Source organism: Schistocerca serialis, chromosome 4, assembly GCF_023864345.2.
Source record: "Schistocerca serialis cubense isolate TAMUIC-IGC-003099 chromosome 4, iqSchSeri2.2, whole genome shotgun sequence".
Taxonomy (NCBI): Eukaryota; Metazoa; Arthropoda; class Insecta; order Orthoptera; family Acrididae; genus Schistocerca; species Schistocerca serialis.
Genome location: NC_064641.1, coordinates 56,985,847 through 57,008,248, shown reverse-complemented (window position 1 = coordinate 57,008,248; position 22,402 = coordinate 56,985,847). Strand labels below are relative to the sequence as shown.

Here is a 22,402-nt window from a genome sequence, read left to right as displayed (position 1 = left end):
GAGATTTTCAGTATTCTCGCGATCTCTCCAGGCAAACTGTTAGTTCTAGTCAAAAAATAAATAGGACCATTTTTGTAGCAAGTTTAGTTTAGTTGAAATGTGGATCGACACACGTTTACGTTGGAGTGTGCGGTTTTCGAGTTATTAAAGGAAAACGTACAAAAGTGGTATTAAACGTGTTCTGTCTCAGAAACCATTTGCAATAGGGCATATGTCCACTTGAAGTTATATATATATATATACACTCCTGGAAATGGAAAAAAGAACACATTGACACCGGTGTCAGACCCACCATACTTGCTCCGGACACTGCGAGTGGGCTGTACAAGCAATGATCATACGCACGGCACAGCGGACACACCAGGAACCGCGGTGTTGGCCGTCGAATGGCGCTAGCTGCGCAGCATTTGTACACCGCCGCCGTCAGTGTCAGCCAGTTTGCCGTGGCATACGGAGCTCCATCGCAGTCTTTAACACTGGTAGCACGCCGCGACAGCGTGGACGTGAACCGTATGTGCAGTTGACGGACTTTGAGCGAGGGAGTATAGTGGGCATGCAGGAGGCCGGGTGGACGTACCGCCGAATTGCTCAACACGTGGGGCGTGAGGTCTCCACAGTACATCGATGTTGTCGCCAGTGGTCGGCGGAAGGTGCACGTGCCCGTCGACCTGGGACCGGACCGCAGCGACGCACGGATGCACGCCAAGACCGTAGGATCCTACGCAGTGCCGTAGGGGACCGCACCGCCACTTCCCAGCAAATTAGGGGCACTGTTGCTCCTGGGGTATCGGCGAGGACCATTCGCAACCGTCTCCATGAAGCTGGGCTACGGTCCCGCACACCGTTAGGCCGTCTTCCGCTCACGCCCCAACATCGTGCAGCCCGCCTCCAGTGGTGTCGCGACAGGCGTGAATGGAGGGACGAATGGAGACGTGTCGTCTTCAGCGATGAGAGTCGCTTCTGCCTTGGTGCCAATGATGGTCGTATGCGTGTTTGGCGCCGTGCAGGTGAGCGCCACAATCAGGACTGCATACGACCGAGGCACACAGGGCCAACACCCGGCATCATGGTGTGGGGAGCGATCTCCTACACTGGCCGTACACCACTGGTGATCGTCGAGGGGACACTGAATAGTGCACGGTACATCCAAACCGTCATCGAACCCATCGTTCTACCATTCCTAGACCGGCAAGGGAACTTGCTGTTCCAACAGGACAATGCACGTCCGCATGTATCCCGTGCCACCCAACGTGCTCTAGAGGGTGTAAGTCAACTACCCTGGCCAGCAAGATCTCCGGATCTGTCCCCCATTGAGCATGTTTGGGACTGGATGAAGCGTCGTCTCACGCGGTCTGCACGTCCAGCACTAACGCTGGTCCAACTGAGGCGCCAGGTGGAAATGGCATGGCGAGCCGTTCCACAGGACTACATCCAGCATCTCTACGATCGTCTCCATGGGAGAACAGCAGCCTGCATTGCTGCGAAAGGTGGATATACACTGTACTAGTGCCGACATTGTGCATGCTCTGTTGCCTGCGTCTGTGTGCCTGTGGTTCTGTCAGTGTGATCATGTGATGTATCTGACCCCAGGAATGTGTCAATAAAGTTTCCCCTTCCTGGGACAATGAATTCACGGTGTTCTTATTTCAATTTCCAGGAGTGTATATATGAAACTTTGTTTGCAATCAGAAAAGTTGTATTTATAGGTTATTGGTTTATAATTAGAATCTGAATTTGCAGTAACAATAAACAATGCTCAAGGTGAGAGAGAGGGTGCAAGAACAATGGACATTGGGGTGGGAGGAAATGCACATAGAACATGGAAAGGATGAGGAGCTGGAGGAAGGGGAGAGACAGAAGTGGAGGAGAAGATGGACAGAGAAAGGAGGAGGAGGGGACAGACTGAGAGAGGAGAGAGAGAAGGTGTAAGAGGAGATGGAGGGAGAGATGGAAAGACAGAAGGGGGGGAGGAGGAGGTGGACAGAGTGAGGGGGGGGGGAGGTGTAGGAGATGGGCAAAGATAGAGTGAGGAGGAGATGGACAGAGAAGAGGATTAGGATGTATACCGAATTGCCGTATACATCAGAAACGTGAGCTATCGTTTTTCATTCTTTTCCGTTCAAGCAGACTAAGCCATACCAAAGCATGGCTGGGTACGGCTCATAACTGATATGATTTGCAGACACTCTTGCTTGTCTTGTTGTTCTGTAAATACCGACTACTATGTTGGAATGTAGCCTTACAGAGAACTTTTCTGAGTTGGCTGCAGGCACTGAACTGATCTGTCTGGCTGATGGCTCACAACTGTCCGAGTTTCGATGGTGCACCATGTTTTGGTGCCCCTTGGCAGAAGTTATTTCTGCGTCCCCCCCAGCGCAAGCATCCGTTGTGGCGTCTATCCACGCAATCAGTGGATGTACATAACACATTCTAGAAGCGGCACAGAGGCAGGAAGTGGTCCGGGTTTGTGAGCGCCATCTGGAGGCTGCTGTACGGACCAGAGGGCCACCAGGCGAGTGGTGGCCGCCTCTCGTGGTATCAGTAGTGAACCTATTGTTTGGTTCACAAAAGTTTCCTAGAGCTATTCTTCACTTCTCTTGTACATCAATAGTGTGCTATAATTCCAGTGAAGAGAAACTACTTCACTTGGTTGATTTCAGTACTGTCAGTCCTTATCCCCATGTCGATCAGTTTTTTGCTGTTCCTAAGTTACAGTATTTCTTTTTTCAATTTATTTGCTTTCAGATTTCTTTTTTTTTCAATTCATTTGATCAAATTTGCAACGTATCGTTCATTTCTTTCTATGGATCTGTAAATGTTGCTGTGTTGTCACCAAATCTGATGCAGCAGCTTGTTTCATCATCGATTGTAATTCTCTTTTTGTTTCTGTCTTTATATTGAGATAGGGGGCACAGAGATAAGATCCAGGGCTCACATTATGGAGGGCAGCGGATAACATAACCTTCATCCATTGAAATTTAGATTTTATGTGGTTTCCCTAAACTGCGAGAGGCAAATGCTGGGATGGTTCCTTGGAAAAGGGCACAACCGATTTCACTCTCTAGCCTTCCCCATTCAGAGTTTGTGCTTCGCCTCTGATGAGTTTGTCGGTGGGACGATGACCCAAATCTTTCTTTACTGTTTTCCCTTCAGAGTTTCTGTAGTTTCTTCCATGATGTATTAAACACAAAATATGGATGCAAAGGACAAACCTGCCTCATTAATTTCTTTATGATGTTTCGGTGACAGCTTTAGGGCTACATTGTGATTCTCCGTTACATTTCAGTGCCAGCTAAAATATTGCATTGCGAGTGACTTTTCATTTTCTTACTGTGCTGTTAATTGCTGGAGAGGGAAGTGTGTAGGGAGACTGGGTGGTGGAAGGGAGAGGTTTGGGGTGTCACATTATGATGATATTGATAGGCGGCTGGGAGCTGTCCTTATCTTGGATTGTGAAGTTTTTGTCCCCACATGCAGGCGACCTGCGCTAGTTCATGCACTTGAAGTCAGTGGTCTTTTAAGGTTCAATACTGCGTTCAGGTGCAAATTGAGCCAGGTAGTCCCGCATAGTACTTAAACAGTTTTTTGTTTTTGTTTTGTTTTACTACAGTCTCCGATTGTGAAGGTCGAAGGGCACCCCATCCGATTATCCCAGTAAACCCAGATTTAACACAGCTAATTTTTAAGTGTAATGGAACGACAGAGAGCGTTAATCATTCTTGAAAAGTGGCATGATAGACTCATACTAATTCATATGTACGAGACAGGAATAAATCTAACAACAGTTGTTAGTATCGTCTGCTTACTCCCCCCACTCTCTCTGCCAACCACTTCCTCCAGTCACAGTGTAGTCACTAACACTAACTGTCACTGGACTAGATTACTTTCTTCTATTTTCAACATATAACTACAGGTCATACTTCATAACATGTAGAATACAAAGGAGACTCTATCAGGTACAGGTGCCTTCGAAATTATTGTTCCTTTTCCATCCTGTGATCACTTCATTTGTTATTATTCTACTTATACTTTCGACTAGCTTTTGCCATAGTTCTACGTGTAATGAAAAGTAGTATGACAAGGGTATAGGCAAACACTTAATAATGTATCTTAATTCCTAAAGAAGACATGTGCTATATATCAGGAGTGCTCCTGCCATGTCGCAGGTGCTCACGAAGTTGATGGGAACGTTCAACGGCAGCGGGCTCTCCCTGTGTGAGAAGCTGGCAGAGACTGCGGAGGCCACCGTCGACGTGTACCCCATGCTGATGGTGTGTGCGCTGCGCACCATCATGAAGGCAATGTTTGGCGTCGAGCTGGACCGCCTGGAGCCGGATCGGCGCAAGCATTCCCGTATAGCGGCCATCAGAAAAATGTCGGTGAGTCCACTAAACCGCTCAAACTCTTTTACTTTTACTGCACCCTTGTTACTTTATCTGTAAAAGCCTTGGCTTTAGGAACGGTCTTCTTTACATAGCAACGAACAAGTAATCTAAATCTATACGTCTTTACCCAGCGAGGTGGCGCAGTGGCTAGCACACTGGACTCGCATTCGGGAGGACGACGGTTCACTCCCGCGCCCTGCCATCCTAATTTAGGTTTTTCCGGAATTACCCTAAATCGCTCCAGGCAAATACTGGGATGATTCCTTTGAAAGGGCACGGCCGACTTCCTTCCCCATCCTTCCGTAATCCGATGAGACCGATGACCTCGCTGTCTGGTCTCCTCCCCCAAACAACAGAACTATACAATTTTTTCGTATTTACGAGTGGAGGAGCCTGTATGGGTATATGTTCAGCGTCTACATGTCTACTTCAGTTTCTTTGAATGATCTTGACATAATTCTAGGACTTCTGTTTGATGCATATTTATTCATTGTACTGGAATTAATTTTTTGGTGGCTATAGAACAATGTTTCTCTTTCCCGTACCATTTGTGACTACCCATATATTTGTTGACTGTTTCATCTATCTTTCCACTTTTCTAACTCAAAATTATTGTCCAAAGTCCATCACATTGAGTTTCTTTACCCTGACACTATTTAAGCACTGTTTTGCGTAAAGATACTTTTACCATACGTAGTGTTTTGTTTTTCTGCTCTTAAACTGGAAAAGGGAAGTGATGACTACGCAATTTAGTTATTTAAAACAGCAGTCATTATCATTTTAAGTAGGTGATATTTTTAGGTACGAGTCATCTGCAGTGCTGCTTCAAATGTGCTGATCATAATTTGATATTCCCCACATCCCTGACCCACCAAACAGTATTGCTTCCCTCAGGTGATTGAATTTCCTTTCAATGTTCGTTTTCCTCTTACAGTCCTCGCTGTTTAGACATAAATGTAACAGAATACTCATTGGTTTGAATGGAGTACTTATTTCCTCTCCGTTTTTAGGAGGTCATGTAGTGGGTCACTGGCCATTTCCATTATTTTTTCAAATGCCAAAACACATCACAAAAGCCATGTGCTTACATGGAGTTTCCATGCAGTGATTAAGACAGGGGAATGGGACAGGTTATATTAAAGATCTAGTTAATGATACCGATATGTCCACCAATGGCAGCATAAAAACTATCCAGATAGGAATGAATGAACATGTTTATTTGTCGAAGTGATGTGGACTGAAATAAAGAATATTGAAAGTAAATTTCTTTAATAGAAAAATAATACTTCTGGCAACTTTAGGCCGGTTAGATTGCGACTACGTTCATTAAACACACTCCTTATAAAAATGAAAGTCCCTTAGGATGCTTATTTTTAAAGTGCAAACAGCATGAACAAAGCTTAAGTCACGTAGGGAGCAACATTGTCTAAGTCTGACATGTAGCCATTTGAACGATGAACAGGAGCAAATTTACAAGCCGACAAGTCTTCCACGACGACAGAGTCCCCATCTTCTTTGGTGAACAGGTGACAAACACTCTCAACTCCATAGCTGGCTGCTCCCAAAGTCAGACGCCAATGCCAGTGACGTCGTGGTGGCGACTCAATGGTGAGACCCCTGCTTCATGGAATCCTTACAGGATCAGCGCCTGGCGCAGAAATACTCAGAGCAAACATGTCTGTTACCGACAGAGCACTGCACTAAATATTACTCTGCGCTAGGATGCAGGTGGGACTATTTTCGATCACGTTCGTGCTGAAGAGAATAGGTTCGTGCGACGTGCGGCCTCTGGTGGCATTTGGGTTGCTTCCTGGTGGACGATCGAAGCATGGCCGTCTGTCTTCAGCAAAGTTGTCCCCTGTGTGTTAAGCATCTTTGAAGCACTGATGTGATGTTGGGTGCTGACACTCCAGGCGTTACAAGCCTCGGTACAGCAGAGGCCACCCTACCTTTTAGAACTGGACTTTTACAGTACAGATACACCGAGAATGTCCACTCCTTTTCCTCGTCTGGTTTGCATATTCTTCCACTCAGACGTGTTTCAGTATTGCTGAGATTCCACATTTGCAGTTCAGTGTCAAATACGGGAGGAACATAAGACGACACAGCAACTTCTCTTTTGTCAAATACGACACAGTAACTAGTGCATTTGTTACCATATTTTTTTCCAAAAGAAATGTTAGCTTTTCGTTAAATAATGTCTCGTTTACAGATCTTATGACTGTGCTGGTTATAACTGTCTGTTGCACATTGTCATTTCCTTAGCGGAGTTCTTTGCTGTGCCCTCCACGTTCGCTAACAAATGCAAACTTTTACAGAAAATAACCTGAATTAGTGGTAGAACTGACAATCTCTATACTTCAACATTATTTTTATTCGCTTTTAGCCGTTGAAGCTGGGGTGCTTACCTTGTCAGTTGTTTCCAGACCGGCAGTTGCAATCTCCAAGTGATAGATTGGCCCTTCTCCTTTATCTGAGAAATCTGAATAATCATGAAAGAAACACTGCCAGTAGCTACTTTGTTGCTCAGGCAGTCGATGAAAACGGAACCGTGACGGGGATACCGATTGGCAAATACCGTACTGACCTACGAGTATGAGAAGACAGTGAAGCATGGGATGGGAGACAATTGTCACGTCAATGCATTTCATCGTGGCCAGACCGACAGAGCCCGACAGCTGAGAGTCTTCACATCTCCAGGATCTAAGAAGCACTAGTCAATAAAATTACACCACGTCAAGAGTTTGCCGCGAGAACTGGCCTAGGAGCAAACCACCGCCACAGATGGTAACAATGCATTGATAGCAAGCGACCGTTATTGAGTATCGGGGAATGTGACAGCAGCTAGAAGCGCTAGCATGCAGTAAACCACTGTCTGACTAAATGTTAGACAATGACAAACAGTAAATAGCCACACCCCCCGAACCACTACCACTGCATGAGGTAGGGAAGCCATCGCCGCCAAGGTGAATCTCTGTTCATCCCACTTCACAGAAAATTGGCGCAATAAATCCTGCCGTGGAATTGTACAAGCATGGACAAAGGTCATCCCGACTAGTAAGGTACGGTACAGTTTGGTACAAAGCAGTGGGGAAATCACATCATTCGGCACGTCCAACTTGCCGACACAGCCAATTGTAAAAATTCTTTCTAGCCAGTTCATGTGTGTGGGATGTTAACGAGGGAAGAAACTTTACTTTCGAAGAGGAGTGTGAGAGCTATGCTGACTGAGTGTAACAACATTGTCTTTTAATTTAATTGTAATGGTATCTTGTGCACCGTCTGGTTGCCCTCCCTCCTTCTTCTCAATAGGCTGTATAGTTTTAATCTATTAGATGTAGATGTATTGTAGTTTCAATCTCGTTACCTGCATTATTAATTTATATCAGAACATGCATATATCTCAACTTTTAATAATTTTCTTTAAAATATCACAGTATTTTTTGCAGAATGCAAGTAACGTTGGATCTCGACTTGCTCTGGTCTTTACATAAATTTATCTTTTCCTCTTACAAGAGAATATAATCTGTTTCGTTTCCTGTGGCTTTTCTGTTTTCTTTTTAATGAACTTTCTGGATAAATTTTTAGGAAAGCTACTACTTGACACAAATTTACTATGAATTTTATTGAATTTCACATCAGCCTGCTTTTCTATACATACTCCATCACATGTCGGTTCCTTTTTGTTAAAGCATTTTATCGTGATCTAATTAATAAACCTTATAGCTCTGTATGAACACGCCTCACAGTTGTAAGGTGCTACATTGCTTTTTCCTTTTAACTGTGCATCATGAGCAGACAGTCCATTAACTGTTGAATACACGTTGTTTTTTTCAGTTTGAGCAGTGACTATAAAAATGATACCGGTTAGATCCATGCTATCTTTCTGCACGCTAGTTGGAAAATTCATTACTGAAATCAGATTAAAACAGCCAAATAATGACGCGAGTTAATTTTTTCTGTCACAATCTTTTAAGAAACCTTCATTCATATCTCTACAAATTACTGTCTGTTTCCTCTTGTCTGAACATGTGCATCTGTTCATTCGCCTAAATACGCCGCATGTGTCCTGTGTCATCATAAACACAATATACCTCTACAGATGTACAAGGAACTTCAGGTGTACCAAGGAACATTTAAGGGATCCCATATGTTCATGTTGTATGTTAGTAAGCTGGCAGGGAAATATGAATATCGACCACGGAATTTTTGTTGCTGATGAAGTATTGTCAGAAAGAAACTACACGAGAAAATAATGCAGTATCCCCTATGACGAAATATCAGTAAGTCACAAATATAGCCAGCCTACTTACGCAATTACTCCCGTGTAATTTGTGCGGATATGAAATGGAATTATTACGTAGACTGAGTAGTGGATAAAGCATGTGGCAGGCTTCAGTTCACTGGTAGCACACTACGAAAATACATTCAGTCTAAAAAGGGTATATCATACAAAAATTCTTGCGGTCCTTCCAAGAAGTGCATTTCATACAAAATATTCTTTCGGCCCGTATTGCTGAAGCGTGCAGAGCCCATTCCTAATAGGATTTCTCCTTTTTTCCCTGCTGTTCACCCCGGTCTTCTCGGTGTCGGCATGTTAATTACTGTATTTGGCAATGAGTGTTAGTAGTAGAGGGTGGGCGGATGCTCCTTCCTGTCAGCACCCCTGCCCTTCACCTCCCCCCCCCCCTGCACTCCCCCCCCTCTCCCCCCAAAAATGGTTCAAATGGCTCTGAGCACTATGGGACTCAACTGCTGTGGTCATAAGTCCCCTAGAACTTAGAACTACTTAAACCTAACTAACCTAAGGACATCACACACATCCATGCCCGAGGCAGGATTCGAACCTGCGACCATAGCGGTCGTGCGGTTCCAGACTGTAGCGCCTTTAACCGCTCGGCCACTCTGGCCGGCCCTCTCCCCCCGGGACGGAATTTACGCACCCCTATATGTCTTGGTTCCCCGAATCCCGGAAGTGGCGTGTTAACGAGTAGTGCAGTTTTCAGGGCGGGAATTCGTAATAGGAATAACACAGGATACTATACAAAGGAGGACAGCACGAATGGTCACAGGTTCGTTTGGCTCACGGAGAGCCTCACGGAAATTCTGAAAAACCTGAACTGGCAGATGGTTGAAGATAGATGTGAACTGTCCCTCAAAATCCTACGCCAAACTCTCAGGAACAAGAAGGAATCTAAGAATATACTACAGCGCCCTATGTAACGGTCCAGTAGGAATGTGGAAGCCAAAAGTAGACTCACTGCAGCTCGAACAGAAGCGTTTAAGCTTTTATTTCTTCCCTCATTCCATAGGCGAATAGAACGGGAGGAAAACGTCATACCTGGTCAATGGAAAGTATCATCTGCCATGCACTTCACAATAGTTTGCAGAATATAGCTGTAGATATACATCTGTGGATTTCTGTTCTTTCGGAAATGTCCGAAAGAACAGACACTACGCAATCATATGAAAAACAATTGACGGACGTGAGGGTACTCGTGTGAGCCTCCAGGTCGCATGACGTCATCCCTGTAGATCTCATCTGGAACAGTATCGAGTGAGATCTGCGCCCCTTGCAACCAGCTCCAACCAATATCAGGGAGCTGGGAGCGGCGGGAGAACGAGTCGTTGATCATGAAAGATAGCGCTTTTCGGTGTTTCGGAGAGAGGCTAAATGTCAGAGAAAGCGTTTTTCTTTCATTTTTGGTTTCCCTTTTTTCGAAGAAGGGGCCACAAACATAACAGACGACCGCAGAAGTACAGAGATTATAAAATGTGGAACGGCAATACGAAGAAAAACTGGTTTGAAAAGGAGAAATATTTTAGCAGCGAATATAAATTTCAGTGTTGGGAAGCCTGCTCTTAATTTATTTACACTCCTGGAAATGGAAAAAAGAACACATTGACACCGATGTGTCAGACCCACCATACTTGCTCCGGACACTGCGAGAGGGCTGTACAAGCAATGATCACACGCACGGCACAGCGGACTCACCAGGAACCGCGGTGTTGGCCGTCGAATGGCGCTAGCTGCGCAGCATTTGTGCACCGCCGCCGTCAGTGTCAGCCAGTTTGCCGTGGCATACGGAGCTCCATCGCAGTCTTTAACACTGGTAGCATGCCGCGACAGCGTAGACGTGAACCGTATGTGCAGTTGACGGACTTTGAGCGAGGGCGTATAGTGGGCATGCGGGAGGCCGGGTGGACGTACCGCCGAATTGCTCAACACGTGGGGCGTGAGGTCTTCACAGTACATCGATGTTGTCGCCAGTGGTCGGCGGAAGGTGCACGTGCCCGTCGACCTGGGACCGGACCGCAGCGACGCACGGATGCACGCCAAGACCGTAGGATCCTACGCAGTGCCGTAGGGGACCGCACCGCCACTTCCCAGCAAATTAGGGACACTGTTGCTCCTGGGGTATGGGCGAGGACCATTCGCAACCGTCTCCATGAAGCTGGGCTACGGTCCCGCACACCGTTAGGCCGTCTTCCGCTCACGCCCCAACATCGTGCAGCCCGCCTCCAGTGGTGTCGCGACAGGCGTGAATGGAAGGACGAACGGAGACGTGTCGTCTTCAGCGATGAGAGTCGCTTCTGCCTTGGTGCCAATGATGGTCGTATGCGTGTTTGGCGCCGTGCAGGTGAGCGCCACAATCAGGTCTGCATACGACCGAGGCACACAGGGCCAACACCCGGCATCATGGTGTGGGGAGCGATCTCCTACACTGGCCGTACACCACTGGTGATCGTCGAGGGGACACTGAATAGTGCACGGTACATCCAAACCGTCATCGAACCCATCGTTCTACCATTCCTAGACCGGCAAGGGAACTTGCTGTTCCAACAGGACAATGCACGTCCGCATGTATCCCGTGCCACCCAACGTGCTCTAGAAGGTGTAAGTCAACTACCCTGGCCAGCAAGATCTCCGGATCTGTCCCCCATTGAGCATGTTTGGGACTGGATGAAGCGTCGTCTCACGCGGTCTGCACGTCCAGCACGAACGCTGGTCCAACTGAGGCGCCAGGTGGAAATGGCATGGCAAGCCGTTCCACAGGACTACGTCCAGCATCTCTACGATCGTCTCCATGGGAGAATAGCAGCCTGCATTGCTGCGAAAGGTGGATATACACTGTACTAGTGCCGACATTGTGCATGCTCTGTTGCCTGTGTCTATGTGCCTGTGGTTCTGTCAGTGTGATCATGTGATGTATCTGACCCCAGGAATGTGTCAATAAAGTTTCCCCTTCCTGGGACAATGAATTCACGGTGTTCTTATTTCAATTTCCAGGAGTGTATTTGGAAATGGCGCGTGCACAGCAAACAACACAGATATGAAGAGCACAGGAACTTTTGGGGCGTGACGAATGCTAAACGTGAATGCTAAACGTACTAACTGTAAAAAAGATACCCAATCTAATTGCGAAAAAAATTTATTTTATTTATTTACTTGCTGAAAACTACCCAATTCACTTTATGTTTTTTTTTCATTTCGTTTCTGAACTGAAAAAACGTGCAATTAATCATCTCATTACTATACCACCTAATTTATTTGTATTCATAGTGACTGCATTTGCTGTTTTTCTTTCATGTGCAGAGACGAACATGTATTGTGGTTCTCATGCATGCAATCATGATACATACGGGAAACATCGGAGAAACACAACTCTTTTCAGTGCACGCTGCAGCATCTGAATGTCAGCCCTTATGCTTTATTGATAAACTTACCAGACAGTCGTAATCATACCGAAAATTTGATGCTTTTAAAACTGAACGGTAAGTTGGTTAAAATGAGTGGAATTAGTGATACGAAAACTGACTCGTCTTTTTTCTTTTCCAGTTAATATTTCCGCTTCTATCATGCTTAGAAGTTCTCTTGCGAGGAAATACCGGGAACACTGATCGAATTTAAAAATTCACTTGGGAAGTTACTGGTTTCATTTCGGATCATCACCGTATCAGTGGATTTAAATACTTTTCTGCCTCTGGTATCATATTCTCCGTTCTCTGATTTGTGTGTTAGGCAACGCCATTGTAACAGCTACAATTATTCGCTGTCACAACCACTCTTAGTTTACGTAATGTAATTTCTCTCTACAAGCGGATACGCTTTTTCGACGAGTTGTTCCTCTGTATTTACTACTTTACACAACTCATCGATTAAGACGATTTTGCCAATGTGTGTATAAATGCTATAGGTGCTGTTTGCAGATTGTATTTTAGAACATTCGTGAACATTCTAAGACGTTCTAAACCATTCGTTAACATTCAAGAAAATTCTTAGACGCACGAGAACATATTACAACAATCTCGATTTTTTTCCTTCGAAAAATACGGTAGATCGATGAAAAAGAGACTTCAGATGTTTTGTAACCACCACGATGCGATGGCGAACTTCACAAAAAATCATTTCTCCACAACCACTACAGCTATGTTTATAAATGTACATAACGTATTCTAAGTAGGATACATTTAGGGTCGACTGCACCAGTTACGCGCTTCTGGAATTCAAAATGACATGGTTGGGAAGAAAGGTACCTAATTGTAATGGCGTAAGTGTTGATTGCAAGACAATCAGATATTATTATTTTTTTAGTGGACAAGTCATTAAATGTCTTCTGAATCTGAAGACTGTTACTAACGGCGTGAGGGAAATCATTTTAGATTCGGGTTCCTGCTGTAAGGAGGGACTTGGAGAAAGAATCCGAGTGGGTCGGAAAGGATTTTGTTCTACTGGGAACGAGTGTTTCTGCTGTGTTGCTCAGAAAAGAGAGTTAAGATTGAGGAGGGAGATAAGCAGCAATATAATGTTCATGAGTGTCAGTGAAGATCTATGCGCTCTCTGCACATGCCCAGAACAGCTGTGCTCTAGGCGGAGAAACATGATCAAAAAGTCGAATGTCACAGATCTGTCGGACACAGGCGCTCATCGCCAGTCCCAAGGGGCGTGAAATTTTCTGGGAAAGTTACTCAAATTCGCGAAAAGAAGAGCTACGCTGATACACTGAAGCGCCAAAGATACTGGTGCACCTGCCTAATACCGTGTAGAGCCCCCGTGAGCGCACAGAGAGCCGCAACACCATGTAGGATGGACTACACTAATGTCTGAAGTGGCGATGGAGGGAACTGACACCATGAATCCTGCAGGGCCGTCCATAAATCTGTAAGAGTACGAGGGAGTGGAGATCTCTTCTGAACAGCACGTTGCAAGGCATCCCAGATACAGTCAATAATGTTCATGTCTGGGTAGTTTGGTGAGGAGCGGAAGTGTTTGAACTCAGAAGGATGTTCCTAGAGCCACTCTGTAGAAATCCTGGACGTCTGGGGTGTCGCGTTGTCCTGCTGGAATTTCCCAAGTGTGTGTGAATGCACAGTGGAAATGAACGGATGCACGTGATCAGACAGGATGCTTACATACACGTTACTCGTCATAGAATTATCTAGACGTATCAGGGGTCACATATCACTCCAACTGCACACACCCCACACCATTACAGAGCTTCCACTTACTCGAACACTGCTCTGCTAAGATGCTGAGTCCATGGATTCATGAGGTTGTCTCCATACCCGTACACCACCATCCGCTCGATACAATTTGAAACGAGATGTCCGACCAGGCAACAAGTTTCCGGTCATCAACAATCTAATGTCGGTGTTGGCGGCACGAGGCGAGGCGTAAAGCATTGTGTCGTGCAGTCATCAAGGGTACATGAGTCGGCCTTCGGCTCCGAAAAAATGGTTCAAATGGCTCTGAGCACTACGGGACTTAACTTCTGAGGTCAACAGACCCCTAGAACTTAGAACTACTTAAACCTAACTAACCTAAGGGCATCACACACATCCATGCCCGAGGCAGGATTCGAACATGCGACCGTAGCGGTCGCGCGGTTCCAGACTCTATCGCCTAGAACCCCTCGGTAACTTCGGCCGGCTCCGTTCCGAAAGCCCACATCGATGATGGGTTGCACTTCGGTCACGTTGAACAATTTTCTTCAGTCGTTGTTGGTCCCGTGCTTGCAGGATCTTTTTTCCGGCTGCAGCGATGTCGGAGATTTGATGTCTTGCCGGATTCCTGATATTCACGGTACACTCATGAAATTGTCATACTGGAAAATCCCCACTTCCTTGCTACCTCGGAGATGCTGTGTCCCATCGCTCGTGCACCGAGTACAACACCACGTCGAATCTCACTTAAATGTTGATAACTTGCAATTGTAGCAGCAGTTAGCGATCTAACAACTGCGCCAGACACTTGTTGTCTTATATAGGCGTTGTCGACCGCAGCGCCGTATTCCTCCTGTTTACATATGTTTGTATTTGAATACGTATGCCTACACCAGTTTATTTTGCCCTTCAGTGTAGAAGGCAATAAGAAATACATATTACCTAATGGTAGGGAAAGTATGTGTATGGGGAGGAGTGTTGGAGTGGAGTAAAAACTGTTGATGGTGTCCCAGGCTTGGATACAATATACAGATTCAAATGGATGTAGCGTGCAGTACGTACGTAGTGAAGGAAAGACTTGCTCAAGTCGGACCAGCGTCGAAAGCTGCGGCAAACCTGCCTTTGAACTGAGGACTACAATAAACCAACAACATTCTCTTATTAAGCCAGTTACACAGTTTCACAACTAAAACGAATGGACATTTCTTTTCAGTCTAATGCATTAAATATTACATACTGAAAAAGTTTCTTACAGAAAGCTAAGCGAGGATTACTCGTGGATAGAATGCAAAAATCGGAAGACATTGTATAAAAGGCCGTAATGTGACTGTCAGTTTGATTAAAAACTTGTTTTATAGATAAAACATAGACACTCAGCTCTTACAGCTGATGATGTGTATTTGACAGGCAATAGTTGTCCGACCCTGGAAGACGATTACTGGCGCCATGTGGCTGAGTGCAGAAGGTAGGGCAGTGAAGAGGAACATTGCGGAGTTCAGAAGCCTAGTGAAGCGTGGCCTCGCCATTGCAAGAGACGGCAGGAAGGCTGACGGCGTGACTCCGTTGGTCCACTTCCTCTCAGAGCAGAAGCCTGGGCAGCATATGACTGAAGAAGAAATGTACAATGAGGTGAGTATTCGTTTTTGATAACTTTCATCATATTTCCATCTACAGGTAACTGTAATTGACATGAATTTCACTGGAACGAAATAATTAAATTTTTCTACTACTCTTTTGGCTATATTTCGTCAGCTACTACTTGACACAAATTTACTATGAATTTAATTGAATTTCTCATCAGCATGGTTTGCTATACATACTCCATCCCACATCAGTTCCTTTTTGTTAAAGCAGTTTCTCCTGATCTGATTAATAATCCTTATAGCTTTGTATGATGTACATTACACTTCCAGAATGATTTGATGATTTGTCCAAGAGGAGGAGCTACACTAATCGAGCAAGTTAATAACGTGTTGTTCAATCTCTGGTCCGTATTTAAGCTGTTATTGGGCTTCTTTGCAGTGCCTTATAGAACTGCTGGATTCAAATGGTTCAAATGGGTCTAAGCACGATTGGACTTAACGTCTGAGGTCATCAGTCCCTAAGACTCAGAACTACTTAAACCTAAGGACATCACACACATCCATGCCCGAGGCAGGATTCGAACCTGCCACTGTAGCAGCAGCGCGGTTCAGGACTGAAGCGCCTAGAATCGCTCGTCCACGCGGCCGGCCCTCCTGAGGGATATCGTCCCAAATTCTGTCCAACTGGAGAGTTAGATCGTCAGAATCCCGAAATGGTTGGAGGGCACTGCCTAGCCAAGACAGGGTTTGGCAAGCACGAAGACAAGCTGTAGAAACTCCCGCCGTCTGCGGGTGGACATTATCTTGCTGAAATGTGAGCCCAGGATGCCTTGCCATGAAAGGCAACGAAACGGAGCGTAGAATATCACTCTAAGGCTGCCATGGACGACAACCAATGGGGTCCCGCTGTGAAACGAAATGACACTGCAGACCACCACTCCTGGATATCGGGCCGTATGGCGGGAAACAGTCAGGTTAGTATCCCACCAGTGTCTGGCGAGCCTCCAGACACGTCTTCGGTCTGAAATTTCATTGAGTGGAGTAGAGTTGTCTTCAGTGATGAATCCCGATTCGAACTGTCCCCGATGGCCAGCAAAGGCGTGTCTGGACACGCTATGGACAGCGGGGGATACTAACCTGTCGCCCGCAATAAGGTCAGGCAACCACAAGTGGAGCGCCATTTCCTTTCATAGCAGATATCTTTTGGTTGTCATCCGCAGAACCCTTACACCACAGCGGTAAGTCGACGATACTGTACATCGAGTCCTGTTGCAGTCCATGGCAAACAGTCCTCGGCTTGCATTTCAGCAAGATAACGCCCGATCGTACACGTCGACAGATTTTACTGCTTGTCTTTGCGCTAGCCATACTCCACTGTGGTCAGCAAGGTCAATGCATCTCCCCCAATTCAGAAAATTAGTAGCATTATGGGCAAGACCCTCCAACCATCTCCAGATTTTGACGATCTAACGCTCCAGTCGAACAGAATTTGGGTCGCTATCCGTCAGGAAGATATCCTACAACTTTATCAATCACTGCCGTACCAAAAAACTGCTTGCCTAATGACCAAAGGAGAACCAACGCATTCTTGATTTGCTCAATTCATGAATCTCTTTATTTTAAATAAACGATCTAATTTTTCTCAAACTGTAATCGTTTCTGTACAAAGGTACATCACATCTACTGATTTGCCCGCGAGCGCGCAGAAGAGCCGCAACGCGAATGTCACGTATCTATTGGACAACATATCGTGCCGAAAATCGTTAGAGGGGCCGTATTTGTTTACATTTTCGCCATATATATATATTCGCCACACACACACACACACACACACACACACACACACACACACATATATATATATATATATATATATATATATATATATATATATATATATATATATATATATACACTCCTGGAAATTGAAATAAGAACACCGTGAATTCGTTGTCCCAGGAAGGGGAAACTTTATTGACACATTGCTGGGGTCAGATACTTCACATGATCACACTGACAGAACCACAGGCACATAGACACAGGCAACAGAGCATGCACAATGTCGGCACTAGTACAGTGTATATCCACCTTTCGCAGCAATGCAGGCTGCTATTCTCCCATGGAGACGATCGTAGAGATGCTGGATGTAGTCCTGTGGAACGGCTTGCCATGCCATTTCCACCTGGCGCCTCAGTTGGACCAGCGTTCGTGCTGGACGTGCAGACCGCGTGAGACGACACTTCATCCAGTCCCAAACATGCTCAATGGGGGACAGATCCGGAGATCTTGCTGGCCAGGGTAGTTGACTTACTCCTTCTAGAGCACGTTGGGTGGCACGGGATACATGCGGACGAGCATTGTCCTGTTGGAACAGCAAGTTCCCTTGCCGGTCTACGAATGGTAGAACGATGGGTTCGATGACGGTTTGGATGTACCGTGCACTATTCAGTGTCCCCTCGACGATCACCAGTGGTGTACGGCCAGTGTAGGAGATCGCTCCCCACACCATGATGCCGGGTGTTGGCCCTGTGTGCCTCGGTCGTATGCAGTCCTGATTGTGGCGCTCACCTGCACGGCGCCAAACACGCATACGACCATCATTGGCACCAAGGCAGAAGCGACTCTCATCGCTGAAGACGACACGTCTCCATTCGTCCCTCCATTCACGCCTGTCGCGACACCACTGGAGGCGGGCTGCACGATGTTGGGGCGTGAGAGGAAGACGGCCTAACGGTGTTCGGGATCGTAGCCCAGCTTCATGGAGACGGTTGCGAATGGTCCTCGCCGATACCCCAGGAGCAACAGTGTCCCTAATTTGCTGGGAAGTGGCGGTGCGGTCCCCTACGGCACTGCGTAGGATCCTACGGTCTTGGCGTGCATCCGTGCGTCGCTGCGGTCCGGTCCCAGGTCGACGGGCACGTGCACCTTCCGCCGACCACTGGCGACAACATCGATGTACTGTGGAGACCTCACGCCCCACGTGTTGAGCAATTCGGCGGTACGTCCTCCCGGCCTCCCGCATGCCCACCATACGCCCTCGCTCAAAGTCCGTCAACTGCACATACGGTTCACGTCCACGCTGTCGCGGCATGCTACCAGTGTTAAAGACTGCGATGGAGCTTCGTATGCCACGGCAAACTGGCTGACACTGACGGCGGCGGTGCACAAATGCTGCGCAGCATTTGCCATTCGACGGCCAACACCGCGGTTCCTGGTGTGTCCGCTGTGCCGTGCGTGTGATCATTGCTTGTACAGCCCTCTCGCAGTGTCCGGAGCAAGTATGGTGGGTCTGACACACCGGTGTCAATGTGTTCTTTTTTCCATTTCCAGGAGTGTATATATATATATAAGGCGAAAATTTTCAGCACGACGTGTTGGGTCCCTTTTTCTCATATCATAATTGCAATAGCAAACACGGAAAAGCTTTGCAATTGCTAATTACGTATGCGAATTGGATATACGTCCTACTCTCGTTTCCCCAGTCTCTCTGTCCGTCTCCTACTCCTTCCCCTCTCTTTGTCCCTTACCTCCTTTTCCATCTCTCTGACCGTCCCCTCCTCTCCCTATTTCTCTCCACCTCCATCTCCTCCACCGCTCTCTGTTGGTTCATCTTCTCCTTCCCCTCTCTGCGTCCATTTCCTCGCCCCCCCTTCCATCTGCGTATCTATTTCCCCCCTCTCTTACATTAAGCCTTGTTTATTGTTACTGCCAACGAAATCTGGATGAGAGTTGAAGTTACTTAAAATAAATGGGTAAATTGGTTGGTATCATTGGTATCTGAGGTGTGAGAGCTCTCCTGCTGCTGGGTCTGTGAGGACAGCAGCTTCACAGACAGTAATTAGCTCATTTTAATCTGCACACGTGTATTAATACTAAGTTGTGGCGATTCAGATTCCGTTAGAGACAATCTAATCATACGACCTTAAGCCACAATTACGACTTTCCTATTTACTGTTAAATATGACTGCGAGGAAGAAATCAAAACAGCACATAGCTGTGTTTACAAGTTTTTTTATATATATATATGTATATAAAGGCTGTTTGAAAAAGAACACCCTAGTTTTAAGTATAAATTTAATGAGGAAATTAATGAAAAATTACGTCAATGAGAATTCCTTCAAGTTTTGTTACGTTAGCAGATGTCAACATGGTATCCATTTGTTACCCTGCGCATGTCAAGATGATATTCCACTTCTTGCCACGTATTCTCCAACATTTCAGGTGTAACGTCCCAACCACGGCGACGATTCTTTCCCATAAATGATTGATGTCTCTGGTCTTTTCACTGTACACAACATTTTTTATGTGGCCCCAAAAGAAAGTAAAAGAACACACTGCACATCCAGGTGTAGAGTACACACTGTTGCTGAGTTGCTCTGCACTGCGCTACGTGCACCCCTGGACTGAACTGAGGGCGTAGAGGAAAAAAAAACAGCACTCGTGCCGTCTCAAGGTCAAGCAGGCGTGCCAACTGCAGGGGAGCCAAATGTGGAGAGTTGATGAATCAAACACGACGAACTAGAATATTGTATGTCACTTTATACAGATCCGAGGGTACATTAAAATTAGGAAATTCTTTTTCAAACACCCTGGATATCGTATTCAAATACAGATATATGTAAACAGGCAGAATATTGCACTCGGCAACGCATATACACTGGACTCTTGCTAATCTGGCCATTCTTTCCACATATGGGTCAACAATTAGCGGAAGTGATGGATTGTTGAGAGTGTCTTAAATTTAGTGTAAAATAGGCGTAATACTTTATTATATCCAAAGGGACATTCATTTTCGTAGAAAACTAACTTCTTGAGCGTATACTTATACAGTAGTATCCATACGAAACATGTCTCACATTTTTAGTTGTCACATTGATGATACGCGTCAGCTGTATGCTTTATCACACAACGACTTAACAAGCATTAAATCGGTGTTGTATTTGCATAATGCACTCCACCTAGATGTCTGCAGCTTCAGTACCAGCAGTGTGACGTATCTTTACGTTATTTCCCCCTATGTCCTCTTCTTCATCACTTTTATCATAACTTTTCTGCACACTTTTGATTATCTTTTCGTCTTTTAAAGTTTGGTCGTAAATAGTTTCTCCTACAACATTTTAGCCGGCAGCAATGGCTTTCTGTGAAGAAGCTCAGTTCACTTTATCTCTAATTTCGAGTTTCTATTTGACATCTAACATATGGTGCTTCCTTTTGGAAGCCTTGATACTGAACAGTAAAAAAGTAACAAATTCAAACATGTGTAGTATTATTTAACGTTGTATTAAACTAACAAATTTGCTACACACGAGAACTCATTATTGTATGCGTCATCATTTCTGCTTGAGCGACTGGAGGCTGGATGTGAGCCGAATTACTGAGAGGCCGGACTACTGAGGGTCACATTAGCGATGGTCCAGTGTACAAGGCAACCCGTGTTTGCCACAGTTGTTAGATCGCTTACTGCTGCTACAGTGACAGGTTATCAAGATTTAAATCAGTTTGAACTTGGTGCTACAGTCGCCGCACGACCGATGAGACAAAGCATCTGCGAGAGTGTACAGTGAATATCGGGAATCCGGTAGAACGTCAAATCTCCGACATTGCTGTGGCCGGAAAAAGATCCTGAAAGAACGGGACCAACGACGAATGAAGAGAATCGTTTAACATGACAGGTGTGCAATCCTTCCGCAAATTGCTGCAGATATCAGTGCTGGATCATCAGCAACTGTCAGTGTGCGAATCATTCAATGAAACAACATCAATATGGGCTTCCGAAGCTAAAGACCGACTCATGTACCCCTGATAACTGCACAACACAAAGCTTTACGTCTCGCCTCGTGCATTCAACACTGACAATGGACTGTTGATGACTGGAAACATGTTACCTGGTCGGACTAGTGTCTTTTCAAATTATGTGAGGTGGATGGACGTGTATGAGTATGGAGACAACCACATGAATCCAAGGACCATGCATGTCAGGAGGGTACTGTTCGACCTTATGCAGGCTCTGTTTTGCTGTGGGGCATGTGCAGTTGGAGTAGTATGGGACCACTGATACGTCTAGATACGACTTTGATAGACGACAAGCACAAAAGCATCCTGTCTGGTCACCTGCATCCATTCATGTCCATTGTGCATACTCGACGGACTTGGGCAATTCCAGCAGGACAATGCGACACCCCACACGTCCAGAATTGCTACAGAGTGGCTCCAGGAACGATCTTCTATGTTTAAACACTTCCGCTGGCCACCAAACTCCCCAGACATGAACATTATTGAGCATATCTGGGATGCCATGCAACGTGCTTTTCAGTAGATATCTCTGCCCCTCGTACTCTTGAGGGTTTATGGGCAGCCCTGCAGGATTCATGGTGCCAGTTCCCTCCAACACTACTTCAGACAAGTCTAGTCCATACCACGTTGTGTTGGGGCACTTCTGTGTGCTCTAGGGGGCCCTACACAATATTAGGCATCTGTACCAGTTTCTTTGGCTCTTTAGCACTGTCTCTTCTGAACGGCACGTTGCAAGGCATCCCAGATATGCTCAATAATGTTCATATGTGGGGTGTTTGGTCGCCAGCGGAAGTGTTTAAACTCAGAAGAGTGTTGCTGGAGCCAGTCTAGCAATTCTGGAAGTGTGGAGTATTGCATTGTCTGCTGGAATTGCCCAAGTCCTTAGAAATTTACAATGGACATGAATGGATGCAGGTGACCAGACAGGATGCTTACGTACGCGTCACCAGTCACAGTGTTATCTAGACATATCAGAAGTCCCATATCACTCCAACTGCACACGCCCCACACCATTAAAGTCTATTAACAAACTTTCAAGAACCGGTTTTAAATGGTTACTCTAGGACTATAATACAACCACGTACGTATCACTCACATGGGGATCACGAAGATAAGATTAATTAATGCATGCACAGAGGCATTGAAACAATCATTCTTCCTGTACTCCATACGTGGATGGTACAGAAGAAACCTTAA

The 22,402-nt window shown here is 45.8% G+C and overlaps 1 protein-coding gene across 1 annotated transcript in view; it reads left to right on the top strand.

Moving 5' to 3' along the window:
* Positions 1-22,402, top strand: part of LOC126474228 (cytochrome P450 4C1-like) — a 104,606-nt gene that overhangs the window by 65,806 nt on the left and 16,398 nt on the right. Inside the window, exons 3-4 of the mRNA XM_050101693.1 lie at positions 4,167-4,379; positions 15,237-15,458. Of these exons, the coding sequence (XP_049957650.1) occupies positions 4,167-4,379; positions 15,237-15,458 (435 nt within the window). The remainder of the gene's footprint in view (positions 1-4,166; positions 4,380-15,236; positions 15,459-22,402) is intronic.